General features: G+C 51.9%; 1 protein-coding gene across 2 annotated transcripts in view; it reads right to left on the reverse strand.

The window, feature by feature from the left end:
- The window catches only part of LOC115545483 (FH1/FH2 domain-containing protein 3), a 73,923-nt gene that overhangs the window by 7,549 nt on the left and 45,745 nt on the right, over positions 1-20,629 (reverse strand). For both annotated transcript variants that reach the window (XM_030358702.1, XM_030358701.1), the window contains 13 exons: positions 12,756-12,850; positions 11,852-11,963; positions 11,140-11,234; positions 10,455-10,598; positions 9,916-10,178; positions 6,570-6,689; positions 6,103-6,237; positions 5,300-5,350; positions 3,992-4,413; positions 2,878-3,633; positions 1,592-2,469; positions 980-1,138; positions 30-212 (listed from right to left, as the gene is read on the reverse strand). In XM_030358702.1, the coding sequence (XP_030214562.1) occupies positions 30-212; positions 980-1,138; positions 1,592-2,469; positions 2,878-3,633; positions 3,992-4,413; positions 5,300-5,350; positions 6,103-6,237; positions 6,570-6,689; positions 9,916-10,178; positions 10,455-10,598; positions 11,140-11,234; positions 11,852-11,963; positions 12,756-12,850 (3,413 nt within the window). The remainder of the gene's footprint in view (positions 1-29; positions 213-979; positions 1,139-1,591; positions 2,470-2,877; positions 3,634-3,991; positions 4,414-5,299; positions 5,351-6,102; positions 6,238-6,569; positions 6,690-9,915; positions 10,179-10,454; positions 10,599-11,139; positions 11,235-11,851; positions 11,964-12,755; positions 12,851-20,629) is intronic.

The following is a 20,629-nucleotide window of genomic DNA, read 5'->3' on the forward strand; positions in this document are numbered from 1 at the left end:
TAATGTACGTGTCAGGTAAGGCGTCGGACCTTCTCGATGACCTCGTAGTCCATCTTGAAGGCCCAGAGCTGCAGGCGGGCCGACAGCTCGGTGATGGAGGACAACGTGAGGAGGAACTGCTCTGCGCTGCCCAGGGGCACCTCGGGGTTCCCCAGCTGGGCCTCCTGGATCCGCTGCTTCTCCTCCTCGCTGGGGGTCATGGTCAGGATTTTCTGGGGGACAGGAGGAGCAGAGGAGGCGTTAAGGAGACTTCAGCTCTGGAGGTAGAGCGGGTTGGCTGGTAACCGGAAGGTTGCTAGTTTTATCCGCGGAGTGTCGAGGTGGCCCTGACCAAGGCACCTCACCCTAACTGCTCCTGATGATCTGGCTATCGCATGCATGGTTGAAACCGCCGTCGGTGTGTGAGTGATTGTTAGGCAATATTGCAATATTGTCTTCCATTTATCATTTAGTCTGGGAAAAACAATTGAACTAAGAAATGGCAAAAAGGGATGCAGGCTCCACTTACTGTGGAGGATTAAAGGTGCTGTAGGTATGATTTAGGAGCCATCATTTCAGTTGGTTTTTGCTGGAAACTGAAAACTGGCTGAGACAACCAACGGCTGTGATTGAGTGAAATGCTCTGTTCATTCATGGAGGAGAGCTCTAGTCAACTAGAGCTCTGCTGCTAGTTGATTAGATGCCTCTCCATGAGGTCATTTCGATTTCCAGACGGCTGCTGGAGTATTTCTGACCAATTAGGGCTCTACCCCGTTTTCTGCTCTCTCTCTCTCACTCTCATGATTCCTTTCTCAGGCTTTAACCTGATCCATCGTCATCCCAATTAATCAGCGTGAAGGAGTAGAACGAAATCTAAATGAGTTAAGTGAGATTGGTTTGGATTTCGTGGAGCATCATTTAGTGACGCAAACCGCACGGCGCTATGTGAGGTACGTTCAGGATCCCTGGACTCCACATCCCAAACCGCCCGCTCCCTCACCTCGATGCCCTCCTTGTTTAGGGCGTACTCATCGAAGTTGAGGATGGCGGTCTTGATGGTGCGGGGCGGCGGCAGCACGGTCAGGCCAATGTTGATGGCGTTGCTTCGCTTGGAGTCCAGAACGATGATTTCTTGTCGTTTGCCGTCAACGGCAGCTTTCTACAAATGTCAGTATATAACATGAGGTGAAATGTTAATTACATCACAAACACACACACATCACTCTCGTAATCTCAACCAATACAGCATGTTCTGGGTCTTCAAGGGTCAAGACCCTGTCTAGCTGCAATACTGCATAGGAGGGCATGGGTCTGGGGCGGTCTGGGGAGGTCTGAGAAGTCTTGGACAGTCTTGGGACAGTCTGGGTGTTCTGGGAAGGTCTGTGATGTGGGGAGCTCAGAGAGCAGCTCGACAGAGACTGAGATCTCATCAATCAGTCCAGTCTTGATGCTCTAACACCTCTAGTGAACATGGTACAGATGGTCCACCCTGACAGGAAACATAACAGGAGACAAGAGGGATAACAAACTGACTAACAGTCTAACGTCTTCATGAACATCGATCAACCCTCAGCGCGATAAACAAAGACCCATGCGTGGTGTGAGTGTGGACCTTGGTGACGGGGAGGTCCTTGGACTTGGACTCAAACAGCTGCTCCAGCTTGGAGGTGTCCAGCTTCACCGGGTCCAGCTTGGACCACAGCGACTCCCGGCAGCTGGAGTGGCTCTGGAACTGCCGGTCGGCCGGCCGCACCTCGTTCCAGAACAGCCGGATGGTCTTCTTCTTCTTCTGGAACAGCGGGGCCTCCCCCGCCCGGCCCGGCCCGGACGTCGGGGTCTGGAGAGGGGGTGGAGGGGGGCAGCCGTGCGGCAGCGGCGGGGCGGGAGGGGCGGAGTTACAGGGGTATTGGGGTGGCGGGGGCGGAGGGGGCGGGGCCGAGAGGCTGCCGGAGCCCATCACGCCGTCCAGGTCCAGGATGTCCTGGTCGTCTTCCTCCCCCAGGTCGGTGAAGTCCATCTCCTTGATGCGCAGCTCCCGGGGGACCGCCATCAGCTGGTCCCAGATGTAGTCCGACTCCTTCTTAGGGGGCGGGGGCGGGGCCCCGGCCGCGGGGGGCGGGGCCTGCTCCCTGGAGGGGGTGTCGGCCTCCGGGGGGGACATCAGGCCCTTCACCAGGTCCCCGAAGCGCTCGGCAGTCGCCCGCACGCTGCCCTGGTTCTCCAGGGGCCCGACCTCCACCCTCCTCAGGCCCTCCTCCCGGGCCTGCCGATGCGCCTCCAGGGTGGAGATCCGGGAGGCCAGGCTGGTGGAGGGCGGGGCCTGGTCGCCCCGCCCCTCCTCTGTCTGGGCGGGGCCTACGGCGGCTCCGCCCTCGCCGCCGGTGCCGGCGCTCTGGGAGAACAGCATGTCCAGCATGAAGCGCTTCTTGTTCAGGATCCCGCTGCTCTGCTCGTTGACGTTGGAGTCCGTCAGACGCGCCGACCAGGGTCCTGGGGTCGGACGGAGGGGGGAGGAGGAAGAGGAGGAAGAGGGCGTGGCACGTGTTAGCCTGTTAGCACCAGAGAAAAACTAATGACGGTTTACATTTAGGGCGTTTAGCAGACGCTTTTATCCAAAGCGACTTGCATTCAGTACATTTGTCAGCCGAAGGAGAAACAACAATATGTCGCCGTCGGTGCAGTAAGGACGTTCATAGAACCAAGTGCCAAGCACTGACGATCACTTGGCTAACCCATTCCCCTATACAACAGAGATAGCTAGGATAACGAGTGTAGACTGTGAGACCAGGGATTCCTGAACATGTGACCTTCATCAGTTAGGGTGAGCTAGCCCAAACCTATCCCCTACCGGGCCGTACTGCTGTCAGGGTCAGGGGTCTTCTGATGGGGGAGTCGTACCTGCTTCGATGTCCCTGGTGACCCGCTCCTCCCGCTCCTCCCGCTCCAGGGTGCTGCTGGCCGACGAGATGCTGGAGGCGGAGCAGTTGTCCTTCTCGTTCACCTCCTCGTTCTGTCGCTCCTTCTCGCTCAGCAGAATGCTCTCCTCTACGTCCCTTTCCACCGCATGCTCCTTCTCCTCCTTCTCCTGCTCCACCTTGTCCTCCTTCTCCTCCTCCTTCTCTTCCTTCTCCTTCTCCTCTTCTTCCTCCTTCTTCTCCTTCTCCTCCTCCACCTTCTCCTTCTCCTCCTCCACCTTCTCCTGCTTCTCCTCTAACCCAACCTCCTCCTCCTCATGCTGCTGCTGCTGTGCTCCCATTGGATCCGAGCCGCCAACCTCCTCCTTCGCTTCTCCCAGAACCTCGTTGTCCTGGACCTCCTCCTTTGCTACCACTGCCTCTTTCACATTCGGTTGCTGCTCCTCTAGTGCCTCCTCCTCCTCCTCCTCCTCCAGAGGTCCTGACAGCTCATCGTCAGACCCTGGGAGTGGAGCTCCGCTCTCCTCAGTCTGGACGTCAGTCTGGACCTCCGTCTGGACCTCCGTCTGGACCTCCGTCTGGACCTCAGTCCCGTCCTCAGCCTCAGCAGGCGGCTCCCGAGGGTCCGTCTGCTGCCCGTCTGCTGGTTCTGAAGGAGGAGGAGGTTCTGAGGCTGGTGCTTGCGGACCTATTGGAGAAGACTCCAGGGCCACTTGAGAGACACACTCCGCTACCAGAGCTAGAAGCAAAAGAGACACATCAAGCTTCATCAGTTACTTTGACCTTGGGTGTCTTGAAAGGCGCCTCTAAATTAAATGTATTATTATTATTATTATTACTTCTCAGACAGAAGATTTAAAGAACAAACTTCTCTCAGTGACTAATCACCAGTTTATGAGACCTAGTCATCCCAAGACAAAACCTATTCATACCCGAATAAAATTCCTTTGAACAAGTCCCAAGAATTCAACCTATTCCAAATAAAAACTGCTGTCGCTTCTTGTTTCGTTGACTCGTGACGTCAGCTAACCCATGGACCAATCAGGGGCCTGGATACCTGGGGGGGGGGTTCTGAGTTCACTGAACCCACACCGTACCTGATGAGCAGCAGGAGCTGGTGACTCTGGATACCGCTGAGACCACGGGTGAGGGGAAGACACGTGAAGAGAAGACGACAGGTGAGGGGGAGACGGGTGAGGGGGAAAAAGGTGAGGGGGAGGCGACAGGGGAAGGGGAGACAGGTGAGGGGGAGACGACAGGTGATGGGCGGGCGACACGTGAGGGGGAGACGACAGGTGTGGGTGAGACATGTGAGGGGGAGACAACAGGTGAGGGGGAGATGACAGGTGAGGGGGAGACGGGTAAGGATGAGACACGTGAAGGGGAGGCGACAGGGGACGGTGTCGTGCATCGAGACACACAGCGACTGCTGGGGTTGGAGCTCAGACACAGCGTGATCTCTGTCCGCCCTCTGATTGGTGGTCTGGGAAGACCCTCCACCCGCTCAGCTGCTTTGACCCTGGAGGACGGACACACACAAGCACACACACACATACACGCATGCACACACACACAGGCACACACACGGACACCAACACATTCGAAATATGAATAAAGATGAAGGGAAAACGGCACAAAGCATTTACTGAATATCAGGATGTATCAAGAATGTTGCACACACACATTTCAGGAGAGCTAACCTCAACTCAACTTTTTAATCCTGTGACACAGCGCTACAGCGCCCCCTAGTGACTCAGCACCCACAGTGCCTCGGATAGGACTGTTTCATGCGCCAGTACCCACGGCAACCCCGTAATGAAGCACCACGTATTACATTACAGCGCTTATTTTGTTCTAGATACAATGTCCGGTTTGGTATAAGCATGGCTCGCGTCAATGGTCCCCGCTCACACACTCACAAGCACACACACACACACACACACACACACACACACACACACACACACACACAGACATACAGAAGCACATTTAGACACACATAGACACACTCATATCTATCCATACATACATACACACACACACACACACACACACATGCAGCCACACATACACACAAACACACATGGAACACATTTACGCCAGAATGCAATCTCACACCTTGTCCTGTTAGATTTGAGACGTCTTAATGTCTCAAAGCTGAACTGTTAGCTATTAAACTTCTTAATGTGTGAAAGCCAAACTTTTGGCTTTGAGTTGTCTCAATGTGTTGATGCCAAACAGGCCCAGAGCGGTCCTGACACCTATAATTCTACCTGCGTCGGGGTGGAAGTTAGTTTACATCTGTTTCCAATGAGGAACGATCGACTTCAAAGCATTCATGGAGCAACAGAGTTGTCATGGTAGATTCCTCTGCTTCCACAGAGCTGCGAGGATGTGGGACTCACCTCTCTTCCCCGGTCGGACGGCTCTCTCCCCTCTTCTCAATAAAGTCTTGACTGAGAGAAACAGATAAAGAGAAAATCTGAATGAGATATATTTTAAGATATCCCTCTCACGCATTTCAAGATCATGATTTATTCTGTGTTCCTGTACGTTGAACCTCGGCTACACTTCTGCTACACTGCATAGCTTACCCTCAACCTCACCCCTTCATATCTAACCCTGAACCTAACCCTCCACATTTAACCCTCACCCCTTCATATCTAACCCTCATCCTGTTATCTACCCCTCACCCTTCATCTTACCCTAACCCTTCATATCTAACCCTCACCCCTTCATATCTAACCCTAACCATTCATATCTAACCCTAACCCTTCATATCAACCCCTCACCCCTTCATATCTAACCCTACTCCCCCTACATCATATCGCTCATTGTGAGTCAAAGCCACTTGTAAAGCTATATCCCAGTAGTTAAATCAGCCCGGCCAGTCTCTGTGCAGCAACGCTGGATGAGCCTGGGGACAACAGACCCATCACCTGCAGCTGTTTGACTCCCCGGCTCTCAGAGCTGAACCCTAACTCCTACACTCCTGCTGGGATCCAGCATGCGTTTGACAACCAAGACAGAAACGTGACTCTGATCAGACCCAGGGAAATAAGATAATAGTTGACAGATGCAACGCAGAACTCAATCAAACAAGAGCACTGCGGTGGAACCCCTTGATCAGTTCCTGTGTGAGATGTGTACGATGTCAGATGTGGATCTCAGTCTTTAGTGTCTGGGTGAATATGGGCTCTGGACTCACTTCAGGCGGTTCCTTTCTTCCCACGCGATCCGCTGCAGGCGTTCCTCTCGGTCGTGACGCCTCCTCTCTCTCTCTGCGGTCAGGGTCTCCTGATGCTGGCGGTACGAGGAGGAGAGCAGATCTCCTAAAGAAGGTCTGGAACACCCAACCAACACAGGTCCCACTTCAGTGGTCACACCTTAAAACCAAGACCCGCTAATCTGACTCCACATTTTGCTGTATTTATTAATTCATTACGTTAGAGACTTGGCAGAAGTGGGTGACGGTGCTTAAAGAATAGGTTTGCTGTTTTTGAATCAAGGGCCTGTCCACAGATTCAGTGGGACTTGAACCGAGAACCTTCATACCCTATCCAGTAAAAGAGCCTGATCCTTTGGGCTATACGTAACATATGATCTATCAGATCTGCTCTTTTCCACATTAGGGAAGAACTGCTCCACAACGGTAGAACGTTAAAGACATCAGACCTGTCGGGCGTGGCCTCAGGCGTGGGCGGGGCGCTGGCGTTGAAGCGGCGGGGGGGCGTGGTCGGAGCGCTGGCCAGGCACTGGTGCCGTCCCGGGTACGGCGTACCGTTCCCGATTATCCTGGAAAGGAAGATCAATAATTAAACTAAAGCATACCTTCTGGTCTCTGAATACCCGGACAGGTACCCAGTTCTGCCTGCGCTCTGGACACTGCAGCCACGGCGTAAGGGGGTGTGTCCAGTGTGTGTTTGGAGGTACTGTGTGGACCTTAGTGAGCGGTCTGGCTTGAAAACAAAGCGTTTCTTCAAGCCTGGCGGATCACCTTGACATGGCGTTCATTAGAATTCATACTTTGTTCCAACAGATCCGTAATGTGAAACCCTGTGCGGGGATACTGTTGTTCCTCGGTGAAGGGTGTCTGACACTGGCATGCTCATTCATGCTTTTGCGTGTGGCGGTGAGGAAACGGCATCACTCAAGCCAAGCAGGGGTTAAAACAGCTTGCTAGGTAGCAAAAAAGATTTCTCAGCAGTCCTGCAGCTTTAGTCAGTCTACCCAAATGCAGAAGCACAAGCTTAACGGTACCGAGAGCATCGGACCAACAGAGCCCCCAGGAGGCACATGAGACCTGGAGGTCTCAGATACTCCTGCACCCAAGGGATGCCGAGAGGTGTATTTACCTTATAGCTGTGTAAGACGTGTGCAGTCTGTTTGTCTTACTGCAGAGCATAATGATGGGGGAAAGAGAGAAGACAGAGGATAGTCTGAGGAGCTGAAGGAACATTAAGCACAGATACAAGGATAAGGAAAGGAAGGCATGTTGAGTTTAAGGAAAGGAAAGGAGGAGGGCAGCAGAGTAGCAGGACAATTGAACCTAATTGGTGCAAGGCGGAAACTACGAACAAATTAGCAGAGAGGAAACAGAGGAAAAGACTTGAAAGAACTGTCGTCCAGGTTCTAATCGTTCTAGGGGAGTAACACATGACTTCTCATGTGTTTGAATTGAAAAAAAACAACAAGCAGTGTATGTCAGACATGCATTGTCTTGTGCAGGCATAAATTCCTGCCTTTCAGTAGGTAGAACATTAACTGAGACGTCTAGTTGAGACCCAACCCAACATCTGACCGTCAAGTAGGAGTGGATCTTCTGAACAAGCTTCTAGGAATGAGGCTAACACTTAGATGTTCATTCTGAGGACAAGCCTGAAACCCTGAGGACTACCCTGAGGGCTACCCTGAAGCCTATCATGAGACCTATCCCCAGGTATCCCCAGAGACTTTTGCTGATACCCGAGGCCTTCCCTGATTCCCTTAAACTTATGACGCCGACCCCGATACCCTGATGCCTACCCTGATACCCTGAGACTTATGCTGAGGCCTATCCTGATAACCTGAGACTAGCAGCAGTCAATATGCTAGTAGTGCCACAAGACATCAGTGTGCTGTGCATTCTCAGACGTGTTGTGTCAATGTGTGTCACATGGAATGGGTCGCTACTGGAAAAAACCTGACCAGTGGAACCACAACAGACACTATATGGCTGATTATTGACCTCGGATCCAGAAGAGGACAGATTACAAGAACGTTCCACATCTTCCCATTGTCTCCATCACTCCTAGGCCAATAGGGATTGCGGACTCAGTCAGCACTGGTGCACTAAACCTAATTTTATCTCATGAAGAATATATCGGTAACGAGACAGGAAACACTACGTTACCCCTCCCCTCAGACCTCCTTATTTCCGGCCCAGACGCTGTGCAGTCCCGCCCCTGGAGGTCTGGCTATGGCTGGTCTAACTTCTGGATCCGAGGTAAGCACCCTCCCTGACCCCGTTCAGGGGAGTTGTGTCGGGGGAGATGAGGACCATGCATCCAAGAGTAAAGCCCCACCGAGGAGACCTCTACATCAGGGGCTCAACTAGGAGGACACAAGACAAGGTCAGGGGAACGACTACCGAGTGAGGAAGGGGGAACATACTGACGGGTGAGGAGTAAACCTTCCGACCTAGAGTACCTGCGTGTTCCTCCCTGTCTACTGGGTTCAGTGACTGGGAAACTCTCCCAGTCTGCCTCATCATCATCATCCTCCTCCCCCTCTTCCTCCTCATCCTCTTCGTCTTCCTCCTCCTCTTCCTCATCTCTGGGATGGAAAAAGGAGTGGTGGAGGATGGATGGAGGGGAAGGAGGAGGGAGGACAAGAGAAGTTCAACAGGGACAACAGTGTAAAAAGACAAGAGAAAATGACCCGGAAATGACAAAACACAGAGATTCCTCATCACGTAATGAGGATGGAATGAGACACTACGGTAGGAACTACGGAAAGTGTCTCCTGATTCCTGTGTGACCTAACCCTCACTCTGACCTATGTGACCTATATGACATAACCCTAAACCCAACCCTGACCTTTATGAAATAACCCTAACCTGTATGCATTACCTTAAACATAACCCTGACCGATATGACCTTACCCATACCCCTGACCTATCCCTAACCCGTGATCTATATTACCTAACCCAAACCTAACCTTAACCTACAGGCCCCTGGCCTTCCCCCTGTGTACCCACTATGTTGTGGAGGGCGATGGAGGGCCCTGGCAAAGAAAGTCTAGTGTGAGCCAGTTAACCAGTAGGATCTGTCTGGGTCTCATTAGCAGCATATGGAACAGAGTAGGGCCCTGAAACCAGCGACGGTGGGGTATCCAATACCCTCCTGGCATGTGTTCAACTCCACCTGCAGGAATGAGCAGGTCTGTTGGGCCTACCCCCTGACAAAAAGGAGATCTTTCTCCAGTCATTAAGAGCCAAGGATCGGGAGCTACCAGAGGCAGCTTTAGGGGTCACTTCATCGGATAAAGATAATGTTTTCTACAACAAACCCTGACAACAGAACACAGTTCACCGGTCTTAAACTGCAGGATCAGAGGGGTCTGGATTAGGGCTCAGTACGACTCCAGTTCGACTCCTCAGTGAGGTTTGAAATAGGGTGGAGGGTTAGCAGAGGGGTATTCGGTCTTTAATGGATTGAAACACAACGGGTTTCCAATACGGAGCTCGTTAAGCACCTGCTCGTTAAACCGCTACGCCAAAACAGAAAAGGTAGCAATAAAAGCTAATGGGGCAGATCTCATTATATTCTCGTTATACTTTAAACGAGGTGCTCGGCTATAGTATTATTATTTATCATACTAATATATTATTATATATTATACCTGGCATAGGCTGGTGGAGAAAAACAAAATCAAACCAGAAACAGCACAGTGCTGACCCCCTTAATGTGAAGCCCCCAAAAAGTAACCAATAAAAACCATGGAGGTCAAAGGTCAAAGCTGACGGAAGCTCCGCCCTCACCTCTCAGAGACGTCCGGGACACGCCCCCCGAAGGACAGGAAGCTGGCGCTGCTGCAGGGCGAGGCGGGGGCCGAGGAGTGGCCCCGCCCACTCTGCAGGGAGTGTCTCCGGCTGCGCCTCCGCTCCGCCCCCTGCGGGTCGCTGGCCACGCCCACACTGGCCACGCCCATGCCGGCTCCGCCCACACTGGCCCTGCGGCGCTGCTTACGGCCGCTGCCCCCCGCTGGGCCGCCTTCATCACCGTCCTCGCCACGCAGGGTCGTCTGCAGGGTGATACATGTTACGTTGTGAACGGGTCGATACATGTTATGTTCTGTACGAGTTGATACATGTTATGTTCTGTTCGAGTTGATACATGTTATGTTCTGTACAGGTTAGTACACATCTTATGTTCTGTACAGGTTGATACATGTTATGTTCTGTACAGGTGGGTTTACATGTTATGTTCGGTACAGGTTAGTTAACAGGTTATGTTCTGTCCAGGTTAGTTTACATGTTAAGTTCTGTCCCGGTTAGTTAACATGTGATGTATCACTGACCTCGTAGATGTTGAACTGCTCCACCAGGTCCAGGTCGGTGCCCCTCCTGCTCAGGTGTCTCTGGGCCACGCCCTCCATGCCCTGCTCCTCCAGGCTGTCCACCATGTCGTAGTACGAGTCCTGGTCCGGCAGCCCGGCCAGAGTCTGAGACACACACAGGGACCACGGCACACACGCACACACAGGCAGAAACACACACACACACACACACACAGGCAGACACGCACACACAGGCAACGAAGCAGACACGCACACACAGGCAAAAAAACACACACACACACACACACACGCAGAAACACACACACACAGGCAGAAACAAACACACACACACACAGGCAGAAACACACACACACAGGCAGAAACAAACACACACACACACACACAGGCAGAAACACACACACACAGGCAGAAACAAACACACACACACCGGCAGAAACACACACACACACAGGCAGAAACGCACACGCACACACACAGACACACACAGAGGCACCGTTAAGAAAGAAGATCCTTAAGATTGATAGGAGCGTCTTGGTTCTAGTTTAGATTCACTGTTAAAGTTGAAGAGTCCAAAAACACAGAATGGTTTATATAGAGTAGAACGAAGTGCTTTGAATGAAGGAGAAGGCCAGAATGGAAGGAGGGGAATGAAAAGCAGAGGGGTGAGGCGTGTGTGGGGGCGGACCTTGTTCAGGAGAGTCATGGTGTAGACCAGCAGCTCTGTGTCCACGCCGTCCTTCTCCTCCAGGACCTCCGTGGCGTTCCTCCACAGCTTGGTGCCTGCGGACGCACACCGTCAGCAGGCTAGGGGAGCTACGCTAGGGGAGCTACGCTAGGGGAGCTGCGCTAGGTGAGCTGCGCTGGGTGGCCTGCGCTAGGCGAGCTGCCTCATAGAACCTGATGCAGCTATCCGCATTTCAGAGTGGACACTGATGCATTATAGATGAGCTACAGCCACTGGCTCGCTCACACACACACTGCTCTGCCTCCCAGGACGGGGCTGAGGCCTGGGCGTACCGCTCAGAAGTCCCTCCCCCCCCTCCGATATCAACACTACGAATGGGAGGACCGTTTATTTACCTTTGAGCCGTTTGGTCAATTTATTTTTCCATAAGCGACTGAGTGTGATTGACTGGTTTATTTAAATTGCATGCCAGGGTAGGGTAGGGTGTAGGGGTACAGAGGGTAACCCCTCATTAGCAGGTAGGGGTAAGGGAGTCTGGGCAACATGTGTGACTCTCTGCAGGCGTTGGAGCTGTGACCCCTGACCCCTCACACTCAACACCCACTTTGGCTTTTAGGGGGAGGGTCCCAAACTCTGTTGTGCGTTGGATTGTAGTCTTGAGTTTGATGAACCTTTATTACCTCGTTAGTACCGACAGCGTCCCGCCTCCTACCTCTCTTGGAGTCGACGGCGGCCACGGCCTTGATGAGCAGCGCGGCGTTGGTCTCCGTGTACTCCACGAACACCAGCAGCAGCTTCAGGGCCGTCTTCACCACCAGGCGGAACTGAGGCAGAGGACGGTGAGCATGAGCGTACTCCGACCCAGACACAACAAGCAGCTAATCCTCCACCGTGGAGGGGATCAATTAGACACAACTATTAAGGGGAGGGATTAGTACCATACCGAGTTAGGGTTAGGTGATGTATAAAATACTGAGTTAGGTTAGGTGATTTATCATATACTGGGTTAGGGTAAGGTGATTTATCATATACTGGGTTAGGGTAAGGTGATTTATCATATACTGGGTGATGTATTATATATTGGGTTGGGTGATGTTTCATATACTGGGTTGGGGTTAGGTGATGTATCATGTACTGGGTCAGGGTTAGGTGATGTATATGATAGTTAGGGTTAGATGATGTATTATATCAAAGTGGGTAAGGGGTAGCATCTTGATACACTGGGACATCAAATTATACTCGATCCCGTCCTATGAAGGAGTTCCTGTCTGGACTACTCTGGACATAAGAGTCCTGAATAAAAGGAGAAATATGAAGGAAAGTTCAACTAAAAATAATAGAACATGTCTCGTTCGGATACAGTTCTAGACCGACTCCCCATGGAGCTATAGGAGACAGCTTCAGAGCCAGCCTTGTATTACCTGGGATTCAACAGACTAATCATCCCGTCTCTGCAGCGTTCTGAAGGGAGGAGGGTTTGAACTGAGGAGCATGCGCTCATGTCCTTGCGGTCCTCCTGCACATCCTCCCTCTGGCCACCAGAGGGCGAAGGAGCCGTGAGCACGGAGCGGCTGAAACTACTATAGGATGTCTCGTCCTCCGTGAGTAACGGTTACCTTTGACCCGCTGAGGGTGTAGAGCCACTGGACCGTCTCGTTATGAGTGATGAGACCGTTCATCCCATCCACATACAGCATGATCTGACCCAGTGCTGGGGAGGGGGAGGGGGGGAGAGAGAGAGAGAGAGAGAGAGAGAGAGAGAGAGAGAGAGAGAGAGAGAGAGAGAGAGAGAGAGAGAGAGAGAGAGAGAGAGAGAGAGAGAGAGAGAGAGAGAGAGAGAGAGAGAGAGATTGTTGATGCATCATATACTGGGGTTAGGTGATGCATCAGACCAGCGCCAACAACGTTGTAAGTGATTCAATGTTTAAAATAGAGGGAGTCCTTTAAATGTTGAACTATTGAATCACTTCCTTTATTTAAACCTTTCGTTTAAAATAGCTGCAACTTATTTCCACACTGCCGGGAAATAAATGAGCCATGAAACTGGAACATGAAAGGGTCAGAATTAGTGATCATAATCATTAAATCATTGCTCGGTTTGCACGGGCGGTTATTGAACATCTGACTAACCCTTACACTGACCTGGGCATTGTGTGTGTGTGTGTGTGTGTGTGTGTGTGTGTGTGTGTGTGCGCGTGCGTGTGCGCGTGCGTGCGCGCGTGTGTGTGTGTGTGTGTGTGTGTGTGTGCGTGTGCGCGTGTGTGTGTGTGTGTTTTTGTTACTGTTCTCGGACAAATAGCTGAGTAGTTTCTGGGAATAAAGGTTTGTTAGATTAGTGTGATTATAAACAGGGTACCCACAACTTCAAACACAGCTGTAAACCCAAACCAAGCAAACTCCAAAGGAAACCTCCCTTGGTATCATTGCTTGCATATTTAATAAAGAGATTGCTGCCAAACAATTACCCCGCTTCAGATTAAAATGCGCCATTTATGGCAGAGAACCACAGATAGAGTCCCAGCCAAACAACTTCAAGATAAGATGTGGATCCGTTAACCCTTAACCCTAACCCTAACCCCTTACCTAACCCCTTTCCTAGACCGATTATCCAAACCCCAATACCTAAAACCTTCTACCCAACCCCTTAAACCAAAGTAAAGAAGATGATTATGAGAATGGAGGTCCGAACATCATGAACAGAGGAATAACCACCATGAACAGAGGGCTAACTACCATGAACAGAGTGCTAACTACCATAAACAGAGCGCTAACTACCATGAACAGAGGGCTAACCACCATGAACAGAATGCTAACCACCATGAATAGAGGTCTAATCACCATGAACAGAGGGCTAACCACCATGAACAGAGGGCTAAATACCATGAACAGAGTGCTAACTACCATAAACAGAGCGCTAACTACCATGAACAGAGGGCTAACCACCATGAACAGAATGCTAACCACCATGAATAGAGGTCTAATCACCATGAACAGAGGGCTAACCACCATGAATAGAGGGCTAACTACCATGAACAGAGGGCTAACTACCATGAACAGAATGCTAATCACCATGAATAGAGGGCTAACTACCATGAACAGAGCGCTAACTACCATGAACACAGGGCTAATCACCATGAACAGAGAGCTAACCACCATGAACAGAGAGCTAACTACCATGAACAGAGGGCTAACTACCATGAACAGAGGGCTAACCACCATGAACAGAATGCTAACCACCATGAACAGTGGGCTAATCACCATGAACAGAATGCTAACCACCATGAATAGAGGGCTAACTACCATGAACAGAGGACTAACCACCATGAACAGAATGCTAACCACCATGAACAGTGGGCTAATCACCATGAACAGAATGCTAACCACCATGAATAGAGGGCTAATCACCATGAACAGAGGGCTAACCACCATGAATAGAGGGCTAACTACCATGAATAGAGGGCTAATCAGCATGAACAGAGGGCTAACCACCACACAGGAAGTGGTACCAAGAGCAGTAAAACCCTACTGTATGCTGGTTATTTACATAACTATGTTTGTAAAGTACAATACCGCAACATTAACCAAAACCGTTAAATACCATCACATCGTTTTTCAACTGAGACAGAAGGATCTGAGGAAATGCGATTGCAGCTTGACAAAGTGAGTTAAATACTAATGACTATGATTATCATTATGATATTGTTATTGCTGGGTAAGTAGATCCTCTGATGTTCTGAACATAGACCCATAGCATCTGCAGCTCGTAACTGGAGTGAACCCCAACGTCCTTCCAGAGGTTGGCGGAGGTTTAGTGCGCGGGGGGGGGGGGGGGGGGAGGTGGTGGGATTGGGTTCAGATGGGCTCTGCTTATGGGGAGAAGGGGTACGGGGGTACGGGGGGAGGCTGTGATTGGGTCCGTAGGAGGGGGAGGGTCTGTGGAAACGAGACAAAGAAAGGACCGACCCCACCGCGTGGATGTTGGTTCCGCTGCTTTTCATTCGGTTCTACTCTATGTTCCTTTCCTGCTCGGGTTGTTCTGATATTTTGTTCTACATTCATGGTATGTTTGGTTTTTGGCAGTAGGTTTAAAATTAATTGAGGATGGCTTTATGCATCACATTTATATCCCAAAAATAATAATCAAACTGAGTTTATCAGGAAGATTATGCAATGAGGGCCTAATCCCAGTTTGGATGAAAGGTTTGCCTGTGTTGTGAATATCAGAATGATACATGAGCCCTGACTTTGGACTGAACGGTGTTATGAATGAATTGATACAGACAGATGAAGAGAGAGATGAACATACAGAGAGCTGGAGAAGTCAGAGCGACAAGAAGGAGGCTGTAGATAGGAGGCTGTAGATAGGAGGCTGTAGATAGGAGGCTGTAGATAGGAGGCTGTAGATAGGAGGCTGTATACAGGAGGCTGTATACAGGAGGCTATATAAAGGAGGCTGTAGATAGGAGGCTGTAGATAGGAGGCTGTAGATAGGAGGCTGTAGATAGGAGGCTGCAGATAGGAGGCTGCAGATAGGAGGCTGTAGATAGGAGGCTGTAGATAGGAGGCTGTAGATAGGAGGCTGTAGATAGGAGGCTGCAGATAGGAGGCTGCAGATAGGAGGCTGCAGATAGGAGGCTGCAGATAGGAGGCTGTAGATAGGAGGCTGTAGATAGGAGGCTGTAGATAGGAGGCTGTAGATAGGAGGCTGCAGATAGGAGGCTGCAGATAGGAGGCTGTAGATAGGAGGCTGTAGATAGGAGGCTGTATACAGGAGGCTGTAGATAGGAGGCTGTAGATAGGAGGCTGTGGATAGGAGGCTGTATACAGAAGGCTGTAGATAGTTTGTAGATGGTCTGTTGTGTAACCTCCCAGCCTCTGCAGCAGGCCGTCTGCTCCCAGCCTTCGCCGAGGGCTTTAATCTGAGTCTGGGTGAGCTTTGAATCCCAATGTTTGCTCTGTGAACAGGATCTAAAGACACACAAACTAACCGAACCAATCAGGATCTAAAGACACACAAACGAACCAAACCAATCAGCGGGCTCTTGTTGTGCTCCACGATTCAGACGGCGATAACACCATCGAACCCGACCCTCCCCCCCCCAGCGCAGGTGGAGCTGGCCCCGGCACAATGTAAATGTTTCTCCAGACGACGGGCCGCGCTAAGGGTCGTCCCCCCCCCCCCCCCCCTCCTACAGACAGCCAGACAACACAAGACGCAGTGTTTCCAGGGCGGGCTGCCAGCGCCGAGCTCTGGGCTCCTCTCCGCCAGGCTCAGGCCTGGAGGCCAGGGGGCTGACTCCCCCCGTCATGACTCCCCCCGTCATGACTCCCCCCCGTCATGACTCCCCCCGTCATGACTCCCCCCCGTCATGACTCCCCCCGTCATGACTCCCCCCGTCATGACTCCCCCCGTCCTGACTCCCCGACGGAGTGGACCCGTCCTGACTCCGTGACGGACAGGACCCGTCGCAGGCCGCTGAGCCACTGACACAACATGTGCTCATCTAGCAGACGCGTCACGCAGACACCGAGCGGTTAACAGCAGAGCGGACCTCTGGAGAACCGGCTCCACCGAGCGGTTAACAGCAGAGCGGACCTCTGGAGAACCGGCTCCACCGAGCGGTTAACAGCAGAGCGGACCTCTGGAGAACCGGCTCCACCGAGCGGTTAACAGCAGAGCGGACCTCTGGAGAACCGGCTCCAAGCAGACTCAGTGTCTGCCTCAGCTGGAGGCTGTAGGCTCCTAGAGACTCGCCATGGAAGGGTGATACACTGGACCCTTCTCTGGTTCTATGACGGTTCTCTATGTGGTTCTGTGTGTGTGGCTCTGTTTAGTTCTCTGGGTGGTTCTCTTTGTGGTTCTGTTCTGGTGTGTGGTTCTCTGTGTGGTTCTGTGTGGGGTTCTGTTCTGTGTGAGGTTCTCTCTGTCTGGTTCTCTCTGCGGTTCTGTGTGGGGTTCTGTTCTATGTGCGGTTCTCTCTGTGTGGTTCTATGTGTCTGGTTCTGCGTGGCTCTGCGCGGCTCTCTGTACTGTTCTGTGTGGTTCTATGTGTTCGATTCTCTCTGTGGTTCTCTGTGTGGTTCTGTTCTCTGTGTGGTTCTGTTCTCTGTGTGGTTCTGTTCTCTGTGTGGTTCTGTTCTCTGTGTGGTTCTGTTCTCTGTGTGGTTCTGTTCTCTGTGTGGTTCTGTTTGCGGTCCTCTCTGTGTGGTTCTGTTCTCTGTGTGGTTCTGTTCTCTGTGCGGTCCTCTCTGTGTGGTTCTGTTCTCTGTGTGGTTCTGTTCTGTGTGTGGTTCTGTGTGCGGTCCTCTAGGTGGTTCTCTGTGCGGTCCTCTAGGTGGTTCTCTGTGCGGTCCTCTAGGTGGTTCTCCGTGCGGTCCTCTGGGCGGTTCTCCGTGCGGTCCTCCCTGTGTGCGCGTGTGGCCCTTGACGCGGCGGTAGCGCGCCGGGCTGAGGGGAACCAGATGCTCCGGTTCCTCGGGGTCCGCTTCAAACGGGTGATAAAGCTTTCCTGAGGGCCAGAGACCCCGGGGCCCCCAGCCGCCGGGCCCCCCAGCCAGGTGTCGGGAGGACCCCGTCCCCGGGAGGAGAGGAGCGATAAAGAGGAGAGTTGTGGGGAGAGGAGGACAGGGAGGAGGTGCCGACAGAGGCCGTGAGGAGGAGGAGGACCGCCCGCCGCCCGCCGTGACGCCTGCTCCCTTTTAGGTAGTCGGCTCCGGGGTCGGGGTCGGGGTCGGACTCCGGGCCGCGCTGCCTGTGCGCCTGTTGCTTTCGTTAACCCCCTCCTCACCCCCTCTGCTCCTGAAAGGGTTTTTACTGCCGAAGGAAAAAGCAACTGTTTCTCTGCAGACTCACCGGCCGCATTCCAACTGTTTCTCTGCAGCGTCGCGGGCTGCATTCCAACTCTCGCTCGGCGCTGCTGGCCTTGAGTTGAAGCGCCAGACTCTGATTTACGAAATCAGAGCTAATGTGTGCTTGGCTGTTCGTCCTGTCTGCCCTAAGTATCCCAAATGAGAGAGAGAGGGAGGGAGAGAGAGAGAGAGAGAGAGAGAGAGAGAGAGAGAGAGAGAGAGAGAGAGAGAGAGAGAGAGAGAGAGAGTCAGAGAGAGAGAGAGTCAGAGAGAGAGAGAGAGAGAGAGAGAGAGAGAGAGAGCCTAAGTAAAACCAAGTCATGGTATTTCAAAACAGACCCAACCTCCAGCACCAAACACATGAATTCCTTCCAAGACACCATGGCTCTAGACACACTAAGACCTCGCTCGTCTGCAACCCAGACAGCAGCTCTACCACAGCCCTGAAGAACGGTGAGCGGGAGGGCGTGCACGCACTAAACTCATCAACTCAGACATGAACCCGGACATCAAGGTCCAATTCAGGGGGTAACCCCTGAATCGGGGGTCATACTCCGGGCTCCAACCAAGACGCTGAGTGGAGGAACAACCCCAAACTGTTCCTCTGCATGCAGAGTTCTGGAGATCTGCTCTCAGAGCGAACTCTGAGCGACAGGTGCAGAGCAGAATCAGGACGCGCCTTCAGTCCAGAACCCGAAATGAGAGTTTCCATAAAAAAAACACTTGAAAAGAAAGTGATCCAGGCTCCATAACAAAGACCTCGCAGACAGAGAGACCCAACAGAGCGAGGCCAGCGGGTTATGGAGCGCAAACCAGGAGAGACCAACCAGAACTAAGACCAGGAGAGACCCACCAGGACCAAAACCAGGAGAGACCCACCGTGACTTAGACCAGAAGAAACCCACTAGAACCAGTCAGCCAGCTGGTTCTGGAGCTCAAACCAGGAGAGAGCCAGCAGAACGAGGCCCAGTCATCCAGCGACCAGAAGGGAGGTACGGCCCTGAGAACAGACACCCAGCAGAACACCTGAGATCTCCAGCCGACCAGCGGGACTGAGCAACAGCTGAGGACGTCCGTGACGAGACCCAGGCTCAGTGAGCACGTGGGCGGACATGGACGCCGTTCACAGTCCTGGCATCCAGAGAGAAGGCCAGAAACCCCCTTCCCCATGGAGCCCCCCCGCACTCAAAGACCGGGACAAAGCCGACGACGTCGACAAACGGCCCTACCTGTCGAGGGACTCACAAATCCAGGTTAATGGACCTCCTCCCCCCTCTCCCCCAAGACATCCCCCCACAATCTCTACCCTGGACCCCCCCCACTACAACCCCCGGGCAGCGCACCCGCACACCCGAGACTACACACACACTGACATCACCCCAGACATGAGCTCATCTCTGACTGGAATGGGGAGACGTCCTGGGGGAGAGAGACCGAACACACAGCCCTCCCACTCTCATAACGCCGGGTCTTTAAGATCAATGGTGTATAAGATCTGTAGCATATACTGGACAGCTAAGCCACACTAATGCACAGGGTGGGGTCCACCGTGTAGTTTCATATGCTGTCATTATCTTTACAAAGACGGGTGAAGCCTCATTCTAACACCTCGTCCCAGGACGTGAGCTAACGTATTGACCATGACCTCATTAACTAAAATCGTCCTTTCACTTTTCCCCGTATAGACGCATTTGTAATTGTAACAAAAGAATTTCCCATCTGGGGGATTAATAACGTTTTTAAAACAATCTATATAAATTTGGAATCGTATGACACTTTTGTATAAAATATTTTAAACTTTTGCTCTCATTATGTTGCATCTTAGGTTGACGCCATATTTATTAAAGCAGAGAGCGATTGAGGGAAGGGACCCGGAGGCTGGATCAGTTTTATGATGTGCAACTTCCTGCCCTGAGTTTTATGATCAGTGTGAGCATGTATGAGCAGCCCCCCCCCCCCCCCCAGCAGGCTGTTATTCAGGGGTGACCCTGTGTGGGGGGGGGGTGTGACCCAGCCTCTGTAGGCATGGTAACCAGGCCACTCCCCGCTCTTCCCCATCACACAGATCATTATTCTCTTTCATCAGGGGAGCGTTAAATTAACCAGCAGCATGCCGGAGTCACGGTAACCAGTGTCAACAACTACCCACGCACGCACGCACACTCACACACTCATGCACGCGCACACACACACACACACACACACACACACACACACACACACACACACACACGGACAGATGCACCGCACACACCAAAACACACACACACACACAAACGCGCACGCACACACTCTCTGGGTGTTTTGTGGTACTAACTACTTCAGTGTGAGGAGGTCATCCACAGAATCAGCAATACATGCAAACACATGTTACTGGAGAGCTTAACATGCAAACACATGTTACTGGAGAGCTTAACATGTGAACACATGTTACTGGAGAGGTTAACATGTGAACACATGTTACTAGAGAGGTTTAACTTTAAACACGTTACTGGAAAGGTTTACACAAACACATGTTACTGGAGAGGTTCACATATGAACACATGTTACTGGAGAGCTTAACATGTGAACACATGTTACTGGAGAGCTTAACATGTGAACACATGTTACTGGAGAGGTTAACATGTGAACACATGTTACT

Source organism: Gadus morhua, chromosome 6, assembly GCF_902167405.1.
Source record: "Gadus morhua chromosome 6, gadMor3.0, whole genome shotgun sequence".
Classification (NCBI taxonomy): domain Eukaryota; kingdom Metazoa; phylum Chordata; class Actinopteri; order Gadiformes; family Gadidae; genus Gadus; species Gadus morhua.